General features: G+C 44.4%; 1 protein-coding gene across 2 annotated transcripts in view; it reads right to left on the reverse strand.

Annotated features, from left to right (window-relative positions):
- Positions 1 to 8636: 8636 nt before the first annotated feature.
- Positions 8637 to 23899, reverse strand: part of NTRK3 (neurotrophic receptor tyrosine kinase 3) — a 230908-nt gene continuing 215645 nt past the window's right edge. For both annotated transcript variants that reach the window (XM_032994218.2, XM_032994217.2), the window contains one exon: positions 8637 to 23008. In XM_032994218.2, the coding sequence (XP_032850109.2) occupies positions 22823 to 23008 (186 nt within the window). In that variant the 3' untranslated portion in view covers positions 8637 to 22822. The remainder of the gene's footprint in view (positions 23009 to 23899) is intronic.

Below are 23899 nucleotides of genomic sequence, written 5' to 3' on the forward strand. Positions count from 1 at the left end.
TGGAGAACCAAAAACCATGGAATTGAGATTTGAGATGTCCCAGTAGCAGTGGTTTGGGGGGCAGGCAGTTGAACTAAATCCAGCAGAGCAAGAGGGTGTTGTGCTGGCAACATTGGTCTGGTGCCGTAGGATGCGATGGAGCTGCATTAAAGTGCTGTATGAGGAAGTTTTCATAGCACCTGCCCACGGTCTGCTTGGCTGCATCCCACAGAAATCTCAGGCTTTCACACATAGCTTTTGCAGGTCTGCAGTTCTTCTAAGTAGACATGAATGATGGAGGGAATGAGCATTTCCTCAGAGAGCAGCGAGTTAATTAATGGCTCCAAAGCACATTACTATAGCAATGAGCTGATGTATTAGAAATCACTTCCAACCAGTGACTGAAGGTCATATTCATGTGCCATGGACCTTGCATGTGTGCAGACAGTTTTTCCCATCTTCAGTGGACACTGTATGTACTTAGGTGAAATTGGAATTCAGGCCTTTAAAACAAGTGGGCATGGAAACGGCACTCCTGAAGTGTTTGAAATAAACCCTGCAGCTACTGCATGTCTGAGCTCTGCATCTAAATAGGTTTTGGTGAGGCCTCTAGGGCTTTGGAGAAGCCTTTCCAAATGGATATGAGTCATATACCACTTAATCATTTAGATACTGATGCAGATTGTTTGTTTGTGAATTCTACTCCTTTTCTGTAAATTGAGTTGGCTTTTTTGGGAAAGGCAAGTGTTGGCTTTGCTATGAGATGTAACTGGTCTGCAGCTGCTTGTCAAAACCAAGCTGTTCTTCCTTGTATCTGTATCCCTGAGAATCACCAGTAAGCATTGCTTCCTGCAATGGAAGTGCCTTCCATTTAAGACAAGAAGTCGTGAGGTGTAGGGAGACTACAAGGAGAGAAGAAAGGGAAAAGTAGAGAGGAAGAGTGTCCTGATTTTGGATGGTAAATGGTTTTATGCATCTGTTTGAATGAGAGAGAGCATAAATTTGCTGATCAGACTCACTATTTCACTAGTTTAACTGCATTATCCTCCTGCTCAGCTGTTGTGTGTTGGGGAGTTTCACAGGCATTACATCTCCTTTCAATATTTGTGTTTCATTCTGCCCCATTTACGATATTTTCATTGGAAATAAAGTTATTTCCACCATGGAGGCTTTTGATTTTGCTTTCTCTGTTTAATAAACATTCATTTTATACTCTTTTTGAATCCTGTGGAGAATGGCAGTCCACCTAAAATCTGAGGTGGCTTCAAAATTGCGTTAATGAGCAGTTGCCTGCCTTTTATCTATGCATCTAGAACTTCCAGACAATTTATTGAGACCAAATACATCACGGTGCATGATTCTACTTAATCCAAATAAAAGTAGACTCCTTTTGCAAAGCTAAAGGGGGTTTGGAAGTATTCCTGAAATATAAGAAGGGATAGTTCAAACTAAAATCTGGATTTCTGAATGGAGTAAACAATTTATGAAATACTGAAGGGGAGGGCAAAGAAACAGTGCCAAAAGGCAGTGAGGTCAGCTCCAAAACTGGAAGCTGGTCTCCTTCCAAAGCCTTCTCCAGAAGGCAGGACTTCAGGAGAATAAGAAATGCAGTAATCACACTTCAATTAGAAGGAACCCTGCAAACCTGCTCAAGGCTCTAATGGACGATGTATATCACGTGTCTTAGCTTTCATCTCTTGTGTTTGAGGTTTGCCATATTTAGGTTTTCATGGGATGAAGCAGTCTGCACTTTTAGACCTTCAGGACCTTCTGTACCTTTTATCTTTGATTTGATTCTATCTCATCTTTCTAACAGCCTTTGATTTCCCAAGTGAATTAAAGTTCCAAATGTCATATATCTGAGGATTGGCATAAAAGGAGGTTTAAAAGGACTTATTTTGGAGCAGTAGGAACCACACGCATCCAGCATTGAACAGCTCCCAGATGTTGCAGCTTCATTTAATTGCTGAAATCAGAGATGTTGGGAATGGATTTCATCTGAAAGTCTGATCTACTAAACCAAAAGGCATAGGACAACATTTTCTCATCCCCTGGAGATGCTGCCAGAAGTCTGTGTCTGATTAGCAATGTTAATGGAGTATTAACATAAGCCACGCCAGCAAGGGAAACTGTAGAACACATTATCATCAGGAGAGCCAGCTGTGTAAAGGCGTGTAAAGATGATGATAAATGTAAGTTGTGGCTTGGGGAGCCGGCTGCTAAACTGCTCCATCCCCTAATCTGGAAGGAGTGGAGCAGGGGTGGACATGCCAGCCTGCTGTTCTCCATGCCATCGTACCAAAGAGGGATGGAGCAGGGAAAGAGTAGAACAGATGTTACCTTCATAGGAACAGGGAGATGAAGGGGACTTCCCAGCTGAGTCAAGACTTTTGTTGTCACAGGCTGAATACTTCTGGCTCAGCTCCATCTTTCAGCTGCTTGGGATCTTGCCTTTTGCAACCTCTGTGGAAGATTGATCCGGGGTCTAAATATCATGATGGTTCTGATTTCCACTCTAAACATCTCCAGAGATACTTTGTACTATTTGTTCTTGGTTTGTAGGGTTTTTTTTTTTCCCTTGACTCAGAGTCTGTGAATAGTCTGAGAGTGAGGCTCAGAAATATTGTAAAGCTACTCATTTCCTTTATTGTCTTGGATCCTCCACAGTTAAATATTGTCCATACAAGTCCTACAAATCCTCACACACTTGCCCCACCACATCCCTCATGGTATCAATATTGCTTGCTGAAAGAACTTTGTTTCTATGTGTTTGTGCTTGAAATCCAGGACCTTCAAGTGGGAAAACTCTGTACATCAGCTCCTTCATCTATAAATTGTGGTTCTTTCTGCTTTGCCATGTGAAGAGAGCAGAGAGCTCTAGATCAGTAATACACAGAGCTCTCGAGTAAAATGCTTGTGCTTTAATGTGACAGGACCAACAGGCACTTTGCAAGACAGTGCTAAATCCTACTGACACAAGCTTGTTTGCATAGTTCCCTGATGGAGCTACACATTTCACCCATTGACCTTTTTGACATTTTCCTGGTTTCCCTCCTGCAGGAGCACTTCAGCAGTAAAGTGCCATACACTGCTGAACAAACTTGGCATCTTATCAAACTGACTTATTTGGTATGTATTTACACTTGTAGACTTTAGTACTCTCCTGGCAATTGAGCTTCCTTCCTGCCTACATAAATATGATTTCATTATTAGCTTTGTTTAGTTGTTGTTCTGCATCTGCGTGCCTTCCTTTCCAAAGCTGCCAGAGAGAATTGCAGGTGTTGATCTTGATTTGTGCCCAAAGCATCCTGAACTCTCTACCCCACCTGCCAACTCTAATGATGAGCAGCACTCTTGACCTCCTACCTAAAACAAACCATAAAAAACTCACCTCAATAATTTTTTACATTGAGGAGCCTCTAACTTCTGTTAGAGGTATGGCCTGTGTTTTTGTTTGTTTATACTTAGAAAAAAGTCTTCAGTTTCTCTCAAAGGTACTTTTCTGCCTTTCCATCTTGTATTTAGACCTGTAATGTTTACTTAATACACAATCTAAGCCAGAGAAGTTGCCTTTGCACAAAGGGTCCCAAAGTACATGGGCTTCATCTTGTTTAAGTTCTTGTGAAGTGTAGGGGAAGGTTCTATATGCATGGTCTGGACAGGAAATAAAGATACTATTCCCACTATAAATGCTGTCTATTTGAGCAGGTGAGATGAAAGATCTCATACAATTGCTCATTACATTGTATTAGCCCTCCAAGGGTGTCAGCAGTCTCAGCTCTCACTGATAGTAGTGGGTGCCCATGTTGATCAGGCTTTGTGGGTGCAGGTGATGGCTTCCAAAATGCCTCCTAGGAAGACAGGATAACTTCCACTTAGAGGAAAATTAAGAGGCAATGGTTGAATCTCCACTTTCTTTTGCACTCTAGGCAGTTTGGCTGTTTCTGGGTCAGGCACTGCCAGGGTCTGACAGCAACTGGTTTTCGTGCTTCAATAAAGAGGCAGATGAACTGAAAGCACACAACTTTCCACAATTCTGGGTTAAACCAGCTGCTGTGCCTTTAGAAAGGAAGGAGGCAGTTTCTGCATAAATTCTGGACAATTCCTGTTTACTGGAAACTAACCATAAGGCTCCTCTAAACCTCTACAGCATGTTTTCATTCATGAAACCTTTTCTGGTTGGAAAAAGATGTGTTTATATGTACTGGACTGAGGATGCACTGAAGACATGCTAATGCTAGTGGTCTGTACATGCATTGTCTTCTGTGCAATCTCACAGCCCATGTACCTGTACTTCTCTCAAGGGAATCTAAGAGTCAAAGGACAGTTGTAGGATGGGTGGCATTCACTGTGCGTTCAGCCTTTCATGGGCAAAAAAAACAGCATGGGACTGACACTTTGAATGACTATTCTAGATCTCCTTGCAAGCTTTTGCAATTTTCCTACAGAGGAAAAATCTTCCTGCACATTTATTGGCATTAATTTCTACTCTGAGTCCCAGAACTAAGTTTGAATCAAAGCATTTCTTCTAGAAAAAAACATAAATCTCACTTAATAAGGCTGGGACCTGGCTCTGTAGTGGATGGAGAAGCTGCTGGAATAAGGGTAGATTTGTTTTTCTCCTGGGTGGGGGCCAACAGGAAAGATTTCATGAGATGGAGGAGAGCTGAAGAAAGTGAAACCAAGCAGGCAATTTGCTAGCTGCAATCTCTGATCTGTGGCAGTCTGCAAACAGAATCACAGCTCTGTGATTAGATGTACATGCTCATTATGTGTTGTACTCTCCAAGCAGGCATTGTACATACAGTACAATGTATTCCACTTCCTTCTGCCCAAATATCTTTTTTCATCTATATTGCATTAAGACCTTGAGGCCTATCATCGGGGAGAGAAAAAATACAATTTTCTTATTGTACAATGCATTTCATTCCCAGCTGCTGTATTAAATTTATTCCTATTTGAAGTGGTGTCTGAGAGTATAAATCATTTAAGTTTATATGTTTTTGTTGCTGTGGCAACTGTTTGACTAATTGAATTCCAAAGTGTCTCTCTCTATTTCAAAGCTATGATAAAGGGCACACATATTCTTAGCAGCAGGAGTCTGAAATGAGAAGGGGGGACAGGCAGCCCTGTCAAAATGACATGTCTTCCATCTCCTGTGCACAGGCTTAGCAGCAGCACCTTTGGCAATTGGTAGGGAGGAGGGCAAGGGCGATGGAGGAGCCACAGCTACCTGTAAGTTCTCCCTGTAAGTACCATACTCAGAAATGTTGTTCATGCCCTTAGTAGGATGGAGGCAGCATGGAAAGCCTGTGACTGAGGCATTGGGAAGGTCATGTTTTACCTCTGTCTCTGTTTCCCCATCATTCATCAGTTCTCAATGGACCTGAGTGCTGGAGTACTTCATGGTTATAAACAAACCCAAGTTATAATAAGCCCATAGCCTCATTTGTAGAGTCCAAAATCTACTTTATCATGTCTCATCTTCTTTCAATGGGGACTTCTTTTGTCCCCCCCCCATCTTCTTTCCATGGGGACTTTGTATGAGCTCCTGAGGCTTGTCTACTAGCTGGGATCATGCATGTATTCCTAAGGGATTTCTTTCCCTGTCGGCTTTTAGCTGGAAAAGGCTCCTCAGAGCTATGGCAGAGGACTAGGGAATACTGAGGTGTCCAGAATCTCCCCCAGGGAACATGCTATTTCTACCCTGCTCTGTAAAATTTTTTTCCAGCTGCAGAGTAGACATAGGTGTCCTCCTAGACTGAGCCACGAGGGCAGAAACATTAAAACTTAGCTCTTTGCAAGGAAATTTGTCCCAGGAGGATAGAAGGAACAATTCCTTTGCAGGCAGAAATTTCCAGGCAGGAACTGGCCTGCCTGTGCTATTCCCAACTTGTTCTGGCCACTTCTGTTAGCCCGTAGAGGGCTCCTTTTTTGTGCTAATTATGTAGGTGTTTATTACAACCACAAAATGTTAATAGACAACCTAATGGAAATCATGCTGGCTAATGAGAAGCTCCTGAATACCTTCTGCTTTTCTCTGGGAATAACAGCAGTCACAATTCAACAGGAAATAATTTCGCCCTCTCCTGCTCCATACTTTCACCTTGTGATTACATCACACCCTTAACCTTTAGTCTGGCTCTCTCTGCAACTTGGGGGAGGGCCAGGACCTCTCCCTTCCCTCCATCTACAGGGTATGCAGGAGTCTGCTTGCCTTTCCTGCTTTTTAAAAGGTAATCTGTGAAGGGTTCTGTGGAACTTGAAAAGGTTGCTCTGTGCTCCTGAGCCGATTCAAGGTGGCTGTGGCAGGAATGAATTACAGAGAGCCTTGAGTGGACCCGGTTGCTCTTTCACCCACCCTCCCACAAGGAATGCTCTCCAGTCTAGGACATGTGCCTGTAGACTGATAGCCCAGTTGTTAGCAGCATCAGCTGCTGTTTATTTTGGTGTGTTTTTATTCCCAGCCCATTAGGTGCTCCACCAGCCGCTGCATGCTCATGTAATCACTTCATCTTGGATAGGCAAAGACAAATTGCAACAGGTACCGAGAAGAGGCAGAACCAAGTGACTCCTAGGGAATTTGGTCAAATTGTGAAGGTGTTGGTTGGTTGGTTGGTTGGTTGGTTTGTTTTTCTGTATTGTATTTTTGATGAATTTCCAAAGGTCTCTATCACATAAATGCCTTAAATCAGTAATGAAAGGGAAACCTGTCCATCAGGCTGCCTGGCCAGAGCTAATGTGGCTAAAATGCAAATTTTCAACTTCTGGTTTATTATTCTGATGTAGAGAATGGAAAGGGAGGAGTGTTTGATGAGGGATGAGAGTGTAGCCTGGTTTGGGGGCTCAGAAAGCAGCAGGAACTAATAGCTAGTGCTGCATTTATGGTGAGAAAAGCAGGCTCCTGTTGAACAAGAGGAGTAGGTGGAAGAGTGGTGGGTTTGAGTAGTGGGGTATAGATGTGTGCACTGGGTTGGGAGATGTGTCATACTGGGAGGCTGTTGGTGAGGAGGTGGGTGTATGCTGGATTGGGGATGGGATGTGTAGAATTCTGGGGAAAGGGTGGGTTTAACTCTGACCAAGGTATGCTTGTATGTGCACTTAACTGGAGGAGAACACACACCTCTTTTCCAGAGGGAAGCAAAGGTCTCCCTTAGAAAAAAGAAACTCAACACAAAACAACCAACCAAAAAAAAAAAAAAATAAAACAAAAAAACAAAACAAAACAAAACCAAAACAAAAAAAAAATCCAAATTCAGGAGGCAAAATCTATTGAAGATACTGGTAATCCACATAGTTGAAGCTGTGAATGAAATAAGAGACTCTGTTCACCGGGCAATATGGAAACTCCCAGCTGGGACCAAGTTTCACAATTTTTTCACCTGTGGGCAGAAATTTTATGCTTCTGTCTTTGCCTGCCAAAAATAATAATTAAAAAAAAAAAAAAAGTGGTCTTACTGCTGCATAAAGAGCCAAACATTTCAGTAAGACAGCCCACCAGGGAACAGTTGTGAAAACACCAGATTTCATTGTAAAGGTGGGATTTCTCAACGGTGAGGAGCTGCAAATGAAGCATGTTGTAGGGTCCATATGGAGTTGCTTGTAGGAGCTCAACACCAGGCTCTTGGAAGTATTTCAGAAGAGGCTTTCAGGAAACAGCAGAAAAACAGTTCTAAAGGTTGGCTCTCAGTAATACATAACGCTGTAAAAATAGCATCTGAGTATCTCCTGTTACCTGGGCACTGGTACCCAGATCCTGTCAAATGATTTCTCTGGCATCCGTTCTCCCTGCTTGGACTTTAATGGGTTGTGCAGATTATTTTATGATCAATAAATATCCAGGCAGACACTGTGAAATTCCAATCAGAAAAATTTACAACATTAAGGCAGATATTGTATAGCAGGATATAAATAAATAGAAATTGTCAGTCAAATTCGTGGCAGCTAGAGTCTGGTGTCAGTTGCAGTAAATTAAGTGTTACTTCACAAATCACCTTTATGGTTTTGCCCAGTAAGTGTATCTGTGCAGAGGCTTTTTTCAACTGGCAGTGGTAAATACCCTCTGGTCGCTGTGATTTCAGCATGAAGCCAGTGTCAGGATTCTAGAGGAAGCGATTGACAGCAGTGAATTTTGTCATAACCCTGAGTCTTATTCCTAGCCTCAAGATTTACTAGGGGGAGTTAAGTTTAGGTGCTGAGCAATCCAGGCAACAACAAACCAACAACATGATGGGGAAGGGACTGGATTCTTTTAAGTCCAGGAGAGCTTTCTGCACTGTGGGAGGGTTGCTTGATGTAATGATGTGGAGACCCACTGACAGAGGGGAGGAGCAGCATGAACTCCTGTCATCTCTACTAGGATGAAGTGAACTATGGTTGGTGTAGGGTTGTACCTAGGGCTAAGTGGGAAGAATGAATCAGGTCGATAGTGAGACCTCCATTTACTGTAGTTGGAACAACACTTCACCTACAGATTATTACATTTCATTAAGAACAGCTATACTTGCTGGATTGACTAACAATACACGAGTCCTAAAGCATCATCTGGATGTTCCTGCACTGTTGGCATAGCTGGAAACTGCACTGATTTTCAGCATAGACTATTATGAATTAAAGCTGAATGTTTAGCATGGAACAAAAAGGAAAGGAAGACGTGCTAGTGGTAGTTTTGTACTTTATTTGAGAAGAGAGCGCTACATAAACTATGTCAGGAGGGTACAGGTCTACACACAGTTTCATCAATCAATAAATGGAGTTGTTAAAGTAACACTGAGGATATGATACTTTGAAGAAGACATAGACACATGACCAAGGAATATTTACAGCTCTAACATACAATATATTTATATTTGAGAGAGAGAGATTCGTGTGCCTCTGTGCACACAGATACCACTGTGTACACGTGGTGCACGCACACGTAAATAGGTATAAAAGGCTTTAAAAAAAAAACGTACATAATTCAAGAAATGAGTCTGCCTTTCATTTGCAGCAACTGACTATTTTCAAGGTGGAAATGATTCCAGTTTGTGGTGGTCTGGAGTGGAGGTTTCGATTTGAAATCTCTGTTCTCCAACGGTTGTCGACTGAACCTGAAGCAGGTTTCTGGTGTGTGGTACGCTGTGGTGGGGTGGTGATGGGGAGATGTGTGAAGTGAATGAAGGAGAGGGCAGTAGAGTTATGGGGAAGAGGGGATGCACAGCCTCTGGGGCTGGGGCAGTAACACGGAGATGAAAAAAATGACCTTTGGTGATGCCATTAAATCATCCTTTATACTAAACATAAATTATCGACACAGTTTTAAAAAAATAATTTTCTGTTTCATTTCAAGGCTGGGGAGAGAGGAAGGGACAAAGCAGGGCAGGAAGGAAGGGAAGGTCTGGGGACAGTAAATACCTCAGCACTTTAAAAGGTCCCTTGACCTCACTGCAAATCCTTAATTTAAAAAGTCTTCTTGTAAGTCTTACTAACACTGTATCAGTCATCCCCTTCCAGGGTAGCAGTGTGCTCAGTGCACATGATGTGGCAGGTAGGGGAGAAGTGGGACCCTACCTTGACCAATACTCAGATCAGGGTTCCTTATCCTCTGAGCGGGAGCCAGTGGAATTGGGATGGGCAGGCAGAGATCACAAACACCTTGCTCTCACCAGGTTCTCCCTTGAGGGGTAACCTGGGTTGTTCCCAGCAGGGGAAAATGGTGAGTTTTGATTTAGAGAAGGGGAGACTTCAGGATGGAAAAAGTTGAGAACCGACAATTCAGTTGCAAAGTGGCAAATATGATTCAAATGATGAAAAAGAAGCCTCAAACTAAGCAAACATGGATTGATGTATGGGGTAAAAAAAGTCTGCCAAAAAAAATCAATTCAGCAAACATCACCAGAGGATTTGTTTTCTGCTCATGCAGACTTTCAGCGACATTAACTGAGATTAAAATAAGCTGGTTTAAATAAAAGTAACAACAAAAATGCCATCAAAATGTCTTTCCTCTGAGATGTAGCCCCATCCTTCTCTCAGTATCTGCTCACCTGCCAGAGTGAGCTGTGAAGCAGCATCTTATGGGGCCAAACCTGTCCGTGTTGTTGAAGGGCTGTTCAGCTGGGAGTAGGAGTAGTTTCCTGGAAGTCTACCCTTGCATTTTTCTTGAGGCTGGGTGTTTCTCCTTGTGGCAGGAGTGCCAGCACAGAAAACCACAGTGATTTCTCTGCCTAGGCCATCACACTGCCACGCAAGCCACTGATGGACAATAATGCTTCAAAACAGATGTCTTGCAGTAATTACTAGAGGCCAGTGCACAATGCAGCCCCTAAACACCATCTCAAACAGCCTGACAGACCCAAGAAAGCCTTCACCCAAGAAGGTTGTGTATCCTCAACCTTTACCTGGGGAAACCTTGCCTCCTTGCCTGACCCAGAAGAGGCAGAGGGAGCTGTAACCCTCACGGAAAGCTAAATCAGTGCCAATCATTTGTCTGCACAAAAATCCTTTATTTCTGTTGAAATAACTTATGTAAAATAGCACTTTATTAAGACAAGGTGGGGGAGGGGGGAGTAATTTAGTGTATTTATTTATTTATTTTTATTCTGCTTTAAGCCTATGTATAAGAAGCTCTCATGCAAAAAAATGCCTCCCAATTTAGCTGAAAATTTAAAAGACACTTCTGAAAAAAAGAAAAAAAAAAAAAAAAGAAAAAAATAGGCAATTCTCCTTCACACAGAGAATTGGCTGGGTATGGGGCTGAGCAGGGGGAGTGAAGGGAACTAAAACAATCTAGCCTGCTTGTACTAAAACCAGAGCCATCAGAGAGCAGAATAAATGCAGTGAAAATTATGGTATTTTTAAATGTTTGAAGCAAAGAAGGTGGGCCTGGGAGAAGCCCAGCAAGGCTGAAGGTTTGGAGAAACTATCAGTACTCATTTAGATGATCACACATCATTTTGTAGTGACTGTTTCCTCACATCCATAGTTCTTCTCCAACCAGAGCCCTTTTGTGCTTTGCCACAGTTCACATCTGACTTTCACTATCCTAGTCCTTGACTATTTCTTTCCTATCCCTGTGTCCCAGTAGGCTTCCTTGCTCCCTTGCCTTAGCACCATTTGTTCTCTGAACTCCTTATTAAACCATCTTTGCCATCCCCTGCAAGCTCATCCTTTCTGACTTGCAAATGGCCCAAAGCATCAGATGTCTGGCCTCAATTCCTCATTTTTGGTATTGTTACTCACAATTTTGAGGTCTTGTGTCTCAGGCACTTTCCAGTCATCACTGTCTCTGAGTGTCCATCCAGATGTCCCGTTGTAGTAACTGCCAATCACAGCTGGGGAGTATGTGGGAGATGGGACACAGAACAAATGCTTCTAGGAAGCAGCATGTACTGGGCAGGAGGGAATAGTCCAACTTTCTGGACCACCTTTCTGGATTTTCTTCCTCACACAAAACTTTAAAGATGGAGTGCGCTTGCATGTTTCTTCCCAGTAGCTTCTCACCATGATGATGAGGTTCAGGAGATCTTCAACCCTGACTTGAGGGTTTATTTTCCTTAGTGTGATCCAGGAAAGCAAGTGGGTTGAAATCCCAAGTATGCAGGCTGAGCAAGTTGGATACTGAAGTACCTGCCTTTTTTGTATGTGAGATATGACTGCTTCTCCATTTGGAGCCTTTCCTGTTGATGTCTGATCTTCCCTGCATGGCTCTTCATCTTTGGTTGACTCTTCTGACATTTCTCCACTACATAGTAAAGTGGTTTTTTTATGGATTTATGTCCAAATAACTTTCAGGGGCCACAGTGTCATTTATATGCCCCTTTGAATTTTCCAAGAGATTTGTCTGTTTACCCTCTACCAACAGTAAATTTAGTTGATGGCCAAAGCTGAATCACATGATGCTGACAATAAAATAAATACTGTTTCTAAAGGGCTAGTAGTGTAGTATCTCTCCATTTGTCAAACTGTCCCAATAGACAAGAAGATAGGAACCTTTCACAATCCAAATTAGTGTCAGAGCCTTCATAGGTGAAACACCAGTGCAGGAAGAAGTGGGGCAGAGAGTTTAATTCTGAAGGACGAGTGGTTTTCCCCTGGACTGGATTGATTGTTTTGTGCTTTAAACCATCCTGACTCCATCATCTGGAAACAAGATACTGGCTAATGATTTTACACGAAAGAAAAAAAAAGGATGGGAGAAAAGAATAAAGGACGAGACAGTCGTGCCCTGACTGGTGTGGTCATGAGGTCTCCAGTTCCTCCAGAAGGGGAGCTTCCCCTCCAGAAGCGGGGTTCCCCCCGCAGAAGCGGAGCTCCCGCCGGAGGAGGCGGCGCCGCTGTCCGCGGTGCTGATCCGCAGGGACGCGGCTCCCGACTTTGTCGCTGCGATAAAACCTTCACCTTACTGGGAGCTTTTTTATTATTGTTCTTGAGGACTGAACTGGTTTATCCTCATCGTGAACACTATTTGCACCAAACAGGGGTTGTATAAAAAAAAAAAAAAAAAAAGGGGGGGGGGGGGGGGGGGGCACACCAGACACTTGCTACTGAAAAGGTGCTGGACTATGAAGTTGTTATATCATCCAGCAGGGTCTGGCCACTCTCTTCCTCTCCCAAATCTGTCCCTTACCTTAATTTCAGTTTTCAAGAAAGCCATAAGCCAGTATTTGTTCTGTATTAGCAGAAGAAGGAGAAAAAGGAAATTAAAAGTGGGAGGAGGTTTGTAGGATAGAGAGCTGCTCCTGTCCTGATGACAGATGTTCTTGGTTGCCAGGGTGAATATTCTGAGTCTTTTCTCATGTACAGCAGTGGATTTTCTTGTATTATAAAACAACCAATGTCTTCTCTGATATAATGTTTGGGTTTTTTTCTTGTAGCACTTCTCTTCCTCTCTCCTGCTGTTCTGTTCCTAACATCATAGTGATCTTCAGTGCCTCTCAGTATCCACAGCCTTTACTGACTTCAGACAAAGTTGTGGGTGTTCAACCCCTTCAAGGCTTAGCCTGGTGTTGCACAAGAAGGTTTAGTTACACAGGAACAATTCAGGCCCTTGATGATTATTTCTATTGTCTCAATCTAGCTATGTAAGAATGAGGCTGGACTTGAACAGATCACAGCCAGAATCAATCCCAACCATCTCTCCAGCAATCAGAACAACCTGCTGGGAGCTGAGTAACTGCCGAATACTTGGTGAGAGAAATTACAGACATAAAAACAAAATCAAATAGACTCCTTGTGCTCATTCAACATTTCAAGGCATATTTATAGGTACTGCTGCATGGCATCTTAAATATCTGAGTTTTAAAAGAAACAGGATCACTTCTGTCTGAAAAAATATTTTTTCTGTTCTGTCACTTTCACTGTCTTTGCCCCTGATGAAAAAGGGGGAGAAAGACACTGAATTACACATCCATTCAGCCCCTGTCACTTCTTCTTCAGGCTGTTTGGATACCCTTGAGATGGATCTGTGAAGATAAGGAGATCTGAAGGCCATCTGAAGGTCATTCCTCAGAACTAGAGTTGGAACAAGAAAGCTGGGAAGAAAGCTGCTCATGAAAAGCTGGGAGGTTCTTGTGGTATGAAGCTGGAAAGGGCCTAGCAGGTGAACAAGTGACCTTGCAGTCTAGGTCCTAGCTGAGTCCCTTCCTTAGACTGCTCCACTGTATCCCTGCCCCCCTGCTCCCAAGTCTTGCTGTCACTGGAAGGAAAAGCTGAAAAAAAAATCTTAGTACTGATGAAAATCTCTACGTAAGGGAGATAATTCCACTTTATCTTTTCATTTTACTTTCAAGAAGTCAGAAGACTTGGGAAGAGAATTTTTTGGATTTTAAGGGGGAGAATATTCTTCCAAAAGGTTCACAGGAAAATTGAACAATTCATTATAGAGAGATGAGGCAGAAAGCCTACAGCTGCCAAGGCCAGTGCTCCTTAATGGTCTGGGAGAAAAAGCACTGAGCAACTAATAGCATTTTCCTTGGGAACAGTAGTCAGTGAGCCTCGGGTGGGGAACAGAGTAGGAACAAAGCTAAATCAGCAAACTCACCATTGGTCCAAGACCAGAAGCTGAAACTTCTCTACCACATGCCTGAGACTCAAGTGCTGTGTAATCTCTGTGACACAGACATCTAGGAACTATTGTGGATAGCAGATGGCCACTGAATGGTGAAAGAAGATGATGGATTCTGGGCAGTGAAAAATCAGAAGACCTCAAATCCTGATCACAAAAGTCAGTCCTTGAGATTAAATCAAACTAGCCACCTGAGCAGAAGGGAGGCACACAGCGTTGAACAAAGCCAACATACTACCAGGCATGGGAGGGCTCCTGTAAAAAGCTCCAGTTCCCTTCCACGTCCAAACACACATACACACACACTGCCACATACAGCAAAAAATATCATTATGTGTTTCCTGAAATATGGTTGGCTGAATAAATACACTTACAGAGAACTCTTTGTAAAGCAATAGCAGAATGAGTAACAGTGCATCGCTACCATGGGAAATAAAAAGAAAAGTAACCCAACTGCAATTCAGCCAGAATCGTTCCAAACCCCAAAGGTTAGCCTCTTTTTTTTTTCTTTAATGTGTCTGACATTTTATGGCATCAATAATGCAAACAAAGAGGAAATCATATTTGCAGAACACTAATGCACGGATGTCTAAAGCGAAATACAATACTGATTACTTTTTAAATGAAGCCACCAGGTTTTGATGTGCTGTGGTGGTTAAATTGGTCCATCAAATTCCTTCCAAAGCAAATTCCAGTCCAAAGCAACAGCTTGACTTTCTCTATAACCTTGGGTAGCCTTTTCAGCTATATTCTGATTGGGGGTAGTAAATGTTAGTTTGAAGCAATCTTCCTGATGGGCCTGATTGCAGAAATTTTAGGGTCACATAACTCCATCTGAAGATGAAGGGGAAACTACAAGCCTGTTTCCTCTTCATAGGCTATCCAAAGCCTTTGACAAATCGAACAGTACACCTACTATGAAGAGCTGTGGGTGAGAGGATAGGTGGGTTCTGAAAGAGATTTCTAGAAGTACTGTTGAGATTTTGTCCCTAGGGTTAGTGGATAATCTGTTCAGCACCTGATAGCTTGTCTCTTGCCTAGAACCTCCTGCACATGATTGCAGAGCAATGTCTGAGTATGAAAATAAGTGTATAAGAAGGTGTGGCAAAAACACAAAGCCAAAAAAACCTTCCCCTTCCTCTTCCATTTTTTTTTAGATGCTAGTGTCTTTTTCACAAAGAAGTGCATCTCAGAGATGCATCTTGAGAACCACAGACAGGATTGTCTCTACCCACACAAGAGTGAAGAAGCTGTTGTGCTCCTGCCTGGGAAGTCTTGCTGCTCATCCTACTCTTTCAGCAAAAGACAAAAGGGCTTGGGGTCCAGCCTATGCTTTCAAATTAACAGTGGGAGCATTCAGTTCAGGAGTCAAGAGACTTCTTTTGCAATGCCCTCTGACTTGACTGAAGGAACTGTGTGAACTTCTTTAATGCATGCAGTTTTGGTTTAGTAGATAGAGTTAATAGTGTGCCTGTGTGCTGGTGAGTAGGATTGGCTGCCATCATCTCGCATCCTCTGGGAGTTGGTTTGCCATTTAGTCCTGGATCACATCTGATCAGAGCATAGTGTGTGGGGATTGTATGTGTTGGAGTTAATCAGTGCAAACAGCTAATTGCCACTGGTTAACTAGTGCTTTTTAATTAGGACTGTGTTGCTGCATGGATACGTGAAGGGAGCTGTTTGTCACTGGCAAAAAATGTCAGCCTTGTGATGTAAACTTCTTCAGGGAATTAAAAAAAAAAATACAGGCTGGAGCTATTGACACTTTAGAACAGTAGAAAATCAGTTTCAGCAGAACTGGCCTGGATGAGGTTAGAGTCATGCTCTGCTGGGGTCAAAAATGATAGTGGCTGCTCCCCGACCCTTTCTCCTGTGCAGAAGGGTGGGACACTGTGGGCTTCAGCTGGGATTTACAGGAGATACCCCACATGCATTACAATAAGCTTTGCTGTAAAATTCACTGCACAGAGGTTAATCTAGATGTCAACACTGCCTGACAGCAGTGAAATTACTCCGGGGCAGTGCTCCTTCTGAAGTCTTAATATAACAGTCAATTCCATCCTGCCTGCAGGAAATGAAAGTTTTCTGCTTTGTGTGCGGAATCATTCGGCGCCAATTTTCTCACTGTTTGAAGTCCAAACTGTTTGTGGTCTTGGGATTCACCTCACATTAAGACTCTCGCTTCATTTAAAAACTCTGCTAGTCGAGTCCTGAGAACTGCAAGGACAGTAGCCTCACAGGGAGAAAAAGAAGAAGGCAGGGGGAGAAATCTTATCTCACCTACCACATCGAAATCAAACAGCTTCACCAGTTCTCTGTGCTCTAAAAAGTAAGTGAATGCAGAAACTCAGATAAGTATCAAGCAGCAAAGACTGGGAAGGTTGGAAGCCAGCAGAGAGCAAGAGAAAACGTGCAAGAAGACATTCAGATCTCCCAGAGCCATAATTTTCTTTAGAGGTATTTTAGTCCTTCCCTGCTAGGACCTTGTCCTAAGCAGCCAGTAGTTCAGCAGTTAAACACACCCTCAGAACATCTGCTCAAGTTTTCAGCTGTAGAATGAGTCGCTTGTGCTGGGCAGGAGATCAGCTCCTATAAAGGACTCCTGACCGTGTGAGGAAACGGTGGGTAGATTTGTTGTGCCTCCTTTCCCCTTGGAGAGATGCTAAAATTGTGAAATTAGCAGAAAGGAGGAGGAACCAATGATCATTCCTTTAGTCTGAAAGACCTGTCATATTGGGTCTGTGAGAAACTCAAGCCATCAGGATGAAACCAACATAACAGCTCAGCTCCTGAAGAAAGCTGTAAGACTGTGTCCTTCTTATCTCTTTTTGCAGTTCAGTTTTTCAAAGTTGCAAGCAATGGGACTCCTATCAGTTCTCTCAGGGAGCCTTTTCATGGCTCAGTATTGTATAGGAAAGAAATAAGAGTCACGGGAGAGACAGAATGCTCCTGCATTCCTCTTGGAGCAGTGACGTCTCTGCCTGCATCATTTATGACACTGCCAGCCAGAACGGATGTTTTGAAAACACCTGATTTCTCCAGACTTAAAACTCAATATCCCTGTTTGCAAGGAGAATGGCAAAGGGAAAAGGTTTTTAAAGACTTGGCAGCTACTTAAAGAAACATTAAATACATACTGATGTAAGAGACACCTTGGGGCATGAGTGGGAAGGCACCTTAGAGTTAAGCAAGTTTGTCCATTCCTGGAAAGCAGTGCTGAGAGGGGAAATTTCTCCTTTTCTATTTTTGGTACTCATTTGGAGACAGCACTGTTGTGCCAAGGCTCCATGACCCTACCATCCTTCTGAAAGTCACTACATCTAAATGGAGAACAAACCTTTTGGGTTGTACCAAAGCATGCCTGTGCCTGCTGCGTCTCATAGCAGAGAAGCCCTGTTGATATCCATAGCTTTCCAGCTATCAGAGGAGTCACTACAGCATGGTATTGCACCCAGGATCCCATTTATTCAGTTTGCTTATCCTCACCATTGCCTTATGACCAGAGAACACATCTACAGCTGTTACAAAAGCATTGAGTACAAGCCATGGCTGTAGTGGTTCAGTTGATTCCTGACCAGATCAGGAAACAAAGATGGACATATGATGCACCAAAATTCAGCTACTTGCATTGACTTTTCATTAACCACTGGAAGTCATAGTTGGGCAAAGGATGTAAATACTCCCTGACGGGTGGGGAAATGAGAAAGATTTTTAAAACCTTCTTAAGATGGCACGCTGAACAAAGTACTGTCTCCATGCCAAATGACACATAAATGCCTGCTGATCAAGTGCTCCGAGCTACTTCTGGTTTCACGGGCTTGCAGTGACCCAGGTCTGCATCCTTCAACCCATATCCTGAGCTCAAAGAAAATCATACATTTGAGTTCTGGGAAATAAGAGCCTTTAACATGAAAGGAAACAGCTCAAGTAGTGTTATACTTCTGTCTATGACCCTTAAAAACCATAACTTTTTCAGGCCTTCTTTTAGTTGTATTTTCTTATAGGAAAAAAAGAAAAAAAAAATCACAAGAAAGCACAAACCCTAGTGATTTTGTTTTCTGCCTGCATAAGTGGTCCCTTGATTTTATTGGTTTCTGTCTCCTTTTAAAACCAGTATTTGCCCAGCATTATAGCTAAGTTTTCCTGGAGCTTCAGTATTTTGTTTTTGCTTGTATCCACTGTGATACTTAAAATTCTATGCCACACTCCCCAAACCAGTCTCAATTTCCCAACCCAACTTACCTTCTAAAACCAGCCTTTCCCTTTCCTTGGCTTTTTTATTTCCCCACATATTTTCTCACCTTGTTCCACCTACTCCTGGGGACAAGCAGACAGCTCAAAGCTAACAATGTCTGTCAAGAAAACAGCCTCTCTAAAGGCATTCCAGATTTTTCACATTTGTCTGTGCAGCACATGTTCCCAGAGTCACCTGTCTCCAACACCCTGTGGACCCAAGGATAGACCTGAAATGAGGCAGCCCAGGCTCTTTTTCACCCCCAACATATATGCACTGAGGGACACTTTAAAAGATCAGATGGGCAATCTTTGTGGGAGACAGGATGGACTTTCAGTCTGGCAAATCATTGTGTGTCTTCCCTTTGCTACATTTCAGCTTTCATCTTGCAGCCTGACAGGCTGGGGTGGAAGGAAAAGTAACATCTGAAAAAGACAAGACAGGCCACTGGTGAGACCCTGAGGCTGGAGCCACATTTACTGCCCACAGTTTGCAGCCCTGGTATACAGTTGCCATCTGTACCATGCACCAAAAGAGTACCTTCCCCCCCAAGAAAGCACCATTTCAATGACACCTTCGGGTGACTGAGTTTGTGCTAACAATTTTAGTTTTTAGGGAGCAGGATGCAGCTGAGACAGGGAAGACCCCATGGTCCCTTCTCAGCAGTGCTCAACCCAGCGTTCCTCCCAGTTCCCTTTCACAAGCCCCTTGAGAAAACTGCAGATGGAAGAGGCTGGGTGGTGGGAACGTCTGCCTGGACATGCTGGGAATTAGGCCTGGCTTGCCCCAGAGCTGGGTGAGACCTGTCAGTGTTCCAAGGCAGCAGGGATAGCTCTGCTCTTAGTAGAGGTAGGGAAATGGGAAGCATCTCTCCTGGAAATTGAGAAGGAGCATGAACTCATTTCTCTTTGCCTCCAAACAGTCCCCACACCCAGAGTTATGGCACCCTGTGAGAGTTTCCCTCCAAATCTGCTCTTCTTCCTCCCCTCACACACAGCGGGGCCACTCCAGAGCCCATCTTCCTACAGAGAAGAGCCCTATGGCCTGTGCTGATGGGCAGCTCCGCTTCTGGTTCAGGGAAGGTGCTTCTTGAAATGAGGTCTTAGAGGGTGCTCACCAGGAACTCAGCACAGCTGCTTTCCCTCTTCCCCTCCAAAACTGTCATGCCAAAAAGGGATGCAGCAGTTTCCATCATGTCTTTGAACACAAAACAACCTCCTCCTCCCCCCCAACAAACCTCCATCCAGTACCAGCAGGCCAAGGGGCATAAAGCAGCAGCAGCAGCCAGGGAGACATCACACTGCAGCTTATCCTGCTCTTCTGAGCAATTGTTCACAATTAACTTTGACAAAAGGACCTTTTTCCAAGGCAGTCACTTCACTTGGTGAGGGTGAGAGTAAAGCAGTCAGGTAGCCTGAACCTTGGTCTCAGCCACTTCACATCTTCTGGGCACCCATCTCCTTGCCTCTCAGACTACTTATTCCTAACCATGCAGCACTAAGGCTTGTAGCATGCTTGGCTCCTGAGCTCACTGTCATGACCGTACAAAGAGGTGGCAAAAGGGACAGAGTGGTGGTGCCAGGGAGGAGAGGAAGGAGGAAAGAGGAAGGAAGGAAAGGAGGCTGTAGCTGCTGTGCTGAATGGTGACAAGAGAATCTCATCGACTATGGGAACACAGTGTCTGTAGGTGATTTGATAGTGTAAAGGCCCATGACATTGGCCAAAAATAGAAATGAGAACATGAGAGCGAGAGAGGGGTGTGGACAAAGTGGTGGCCTTGCACAATCTGGCACAGTACCTGGGAGTCACAAGAGCAAGAAGCCATTTGGGGTAAGGGACAGGCAGCCCCAGGGAAGAGTTTTCTTTTGGAGTCACTAAGCAATTAACAGCCATTGCTTGTTCTCCCATTGTACAGAATCACCAGTCAAAGCAGCCAGGCCAGGGCTAGCAACCCTTCAACAATCTTTTTCAAAGGTGGACCTAAGTAGGCAGATGAGGAAAACTGGATGTCCTCTCCCAAAGGAGCAAGATCCTGCTCTTGAGGGGTGGCATGGTATGCTGTTCCTGTGTGCAGACTCCCAGCGCCGGTCCACACTCTTGTCCCTGACCATGCCATCTTTAGTGTCCATGCTGTGAGCTGCTGGTGGCTGTTCAGTGGCAGTTTGTCCAGCCTCCCTTCATTGGCTCGAGTCTGTCCCACCAGCCCAGCTCTCTCTAACATGCAGAGGAAGGTTACATCCTTACTCCCACATGGTTACTGCCACACATTATCTCTCATCTCAGGCTTGCACTGCTCTTTACACAAGCACAGAATAAATCCACAGCCACTGCTGCCATCACAAACCTTGGTGCAGTGTTCCCTGCCTCTCTCTGAAGCCATAGGCCAAGTCATGCCAGAGCTGTGGGTGAGAGGTAGAGACTGGTGAGAGACGAGGGGCATGAGGAGAGGATGCAAAATCTTCCTTTTTAGTAGCCAGCCATAATCAGAGTCACCTAGCTCCCCTTGCATCCTGGCCATGAACACTACCCTGGCCATGGGGGATGAGCCAAGATCCCTTTTCCACCTCCTCTTCCTCCATCTGCATTCCCTTCCAGACAAACATCACATCCAAGCAGGCAATTTTTGTGCCAGCAGTTGTTGCCTTCTCAAAATTGCCTTGCCAATGCCTGTGCTGCCCGCTCCCTGCCTCCTGAGAGCAGCTGCCAAGCTGAAGTTCCCCCCCCTTCCTCCATTAGCCACATGAAAAAAAGACCCAGAAAGGCTTTGTATTTTCAGCCCAGTCTGGATGGATGGGATTCAGTGTCTGACTCAGCCTTTCCCCAAGTCAGGATTATTTCCTGCTTGAGGGAGATGAGCTATAGGGAGGATGATTCTGTCTCTCCCTCGCTGTCCCCACCACCCTGTCGCTGCCTGTCAGGCCTTTTTCCTCATTGAGATGCAAGGCTGGCCGCTGCGGCCATCCGCTGAGCCGTCTGCTCCTGAAGGCACCTTCCCCTCCTTCCCCCCCTCCTCCGGGGGCTGCCTGTGGAGCTATTCTTCAGCCTCTGCATTTCACAACAGCTCTAAGGCAGATGCATCAATCCTTTCGGGGGATGGGGACGTGAGGAGAATGCCAAGGGGGCTGAGGGCAGGTGTTGGTAGGTTCCCAGACATCTCACAAGCCTTGTCGCCCTCCCTGTCCCCCGCTGTCTTATGCCTGCGGCTTGGAATGAAGCATGGGGCAGGGATGGGGAAGGGAAGAGAATGGGGAGGAAGAGCGCTGGGATATGCTGACCCCACAGGCCTGCCCAGACAAGATGTAGGCATGCTTTCAGCTGTCTGCACACTGCAGCCTTTCCCCCATGAGGGGAGAAGGGATCCAACCCTGTCTGCTGAAGGTTACACCAATTTGGCCCTGGTGTAGACAGCTGACAGAGGGGGAACAACCCCATGACCACTAGCAAATGTGAAGGGTGGGGAGAAAAAGGAGGGGCAGGAATGGGGGCTGGGGGGGTTGCTCCTCCCAAGGTTGCTGCCTGCACTGGGCGCCCTGGACGAATGGCACTCCTATCTCACACACTGAAAGGGGTTGGGGATGATTCGGGAATGGGTCTCCAGGACCCTCCCCTCGACTCCCTCGCGCAGCCGCTTTGGTCCCGCTGCTCTCCCAGCCTTGGCAGCAGCCGGCATGGGGCAGGAGGGGGGTCTGGGTCAGACCGGCTCGCAGTCTGCGGGAAGGCGGCTGGTTCCCGGTGTGTGTTTTACCCGTAGGTACCACAATCCTTTGACTGTGTGGTCGAAAGCCTTGAGTCTATACATTTAAGAATCAGCAAATTAGAAAAATTGTCCTGAAATGTTGGAAGGAGTAAAAAGGCAGGAAGGCAGAGAGGGGGTGGGGAAGGACTGAGAGGGAGGAAGAGAGGGAAGAGGTTGGTAAAAGAGAGTTCATCCAGGGGCACTGCCCTGGCTTTGTGCCCATCACCTGCGGGCTGGGAAGGAGGGAAGAAGGCAAGGACGAAAAGGGAGGACTGATTTCACACATTCAGTGCATATCATACAACCAGGGCAAGGCTTTCCTCCCGGGGCTCCTACCCGGGCCGGCATCACTGCCATAACCAGTCTAGAGCCCTGCCTAGCAGCCCGAACCATACTCACAGCAGGGTTACAATTCACTGCTTCATTGCTCGGGTGAAAGATATCTTCTCCTTTCTTTATCTTTTTTTTTTTTTTTTTTAATTATATATATCTTTTTAAGAACTCTTTTCTCCCTTTTTTGTTTCTTTTTTTTTTTTTTTTTTTTTTTTTAAAGTCTTATAATTTTCTGTAACAGCAGCTTCTTTCTGTATTGGTGTAGAAGTTGTATATAGAGAGATATCTATAAATATATATAAGCCAAACTGCCTTACAGGTTGCTGTTTTGTGGATTTTTTGTTGGTTTGCTTTTTGTTTTGTTTTGTTTTCAGTGTTGTATGTGTAGCAGGCACTTGAGTTTATATGAAGATGTTTGCTTGGGAGCTGAGGGGTAAAGGACTTGGGAGGGGGAGAGGGACGGAAGGAAGGAGCAGGGACTTTTGACAAGTGGCCACTGCTAGCCAAGGATGTCCAGGTAGATTGGTGTGGCCTTCCCCAGAGCATGAAGGATCTTGTAGATCTCCTTGATGTTGAGCCGTTGCTGAGGTTCTCTCTGCCAGCAACCCAACATGATGTCGTACACTTCCTTGGGGCAGACTTGAGGTCTTTCCAAAACTCGCCCTTGGGTAATGCACTCAATGACCTGAAGGAAAGAAAGAAAGAAAGAAAGAAAGAAACAAAAGAGACAGTGAACACCAGATGGGCAGTTCCTGGAGGATGTCCTATCCCAGCTACTTCTTGGCTGATGTGGTACCATCTAGTGAATGGGAGCACTGAGAAGCCAAGAGTTCTGCAGATCCTCAGCACTCACTTTTTTGTGTGTTGTTAATGATAATTTTATAGTGAAAAGTTTGTCTCCAGCCCATTTGACACCTACCTACTTCAATGTACTCTCCAAACAGGACATCACAAGAAAAATAAATGAGGTTTTAATTTATGATGTCAATATTTCCTGCTAATTGAACAAGGAAAAGAAAGCCTTGAAGTCACCAAAGTAAAGTAATATTTTGTGCATCTGAAATTATATTTTTCTTCCCTGAAAATCAAGATGCCTTTCCATTGCAAAGCCCAGGAGGGTTCTACAAGGGAGAGTTCAGAGCATCTTTTCCTACTTCCATCTCCAAGGGCAGCTTTGTCTGATTTTGACATAGAAAAGCAGCTGAAATAATGAAATTTCATCTCAAATCACATCTGTGATGGAGAAAAAAAAAAAAACAACGTATTGGTAACACTCTATTCTGGGTCAGTTTGGTGCTGCTAATGAGAGAAATGTGAGCTTTTGGATAGCATTAAGGTCTCTTCAGAGGATTGCCATTGGAAAGAACTCCCCTAAATGTCTGTATTTTGTTCACTGGGGGAATGGATGCAAAGGGAAAGGAGGTATGATTTGTCAGAAAGCTGCTATTATCTCCTGGCCTCCGTGGTTGGAGTTGAGGAGTCCCAGCACTGCAGTGTGAGAGTGACCTGCCACACTCTGCAGATAAACACAGATCCCTAGCAGTATGTTGAGGGAAGCCACCCAGCAAGGGGTGTT

Source organism: Tyto alba, unplaced genomic scaffold (assembly GCF_018691265.1).
Source record: "Tyto alba isolate M040663 unplaced genomic scaffold, T.alba_DEE_v4.0 Super-Scaffold_41, whole genome shotgun sequence".
Classification (NCBI taxonomy): Eukaryota; Metazoa; Chordata; class Aves; order Strigiformes; family Tytonidae; genus Tyto; species Tyto alba.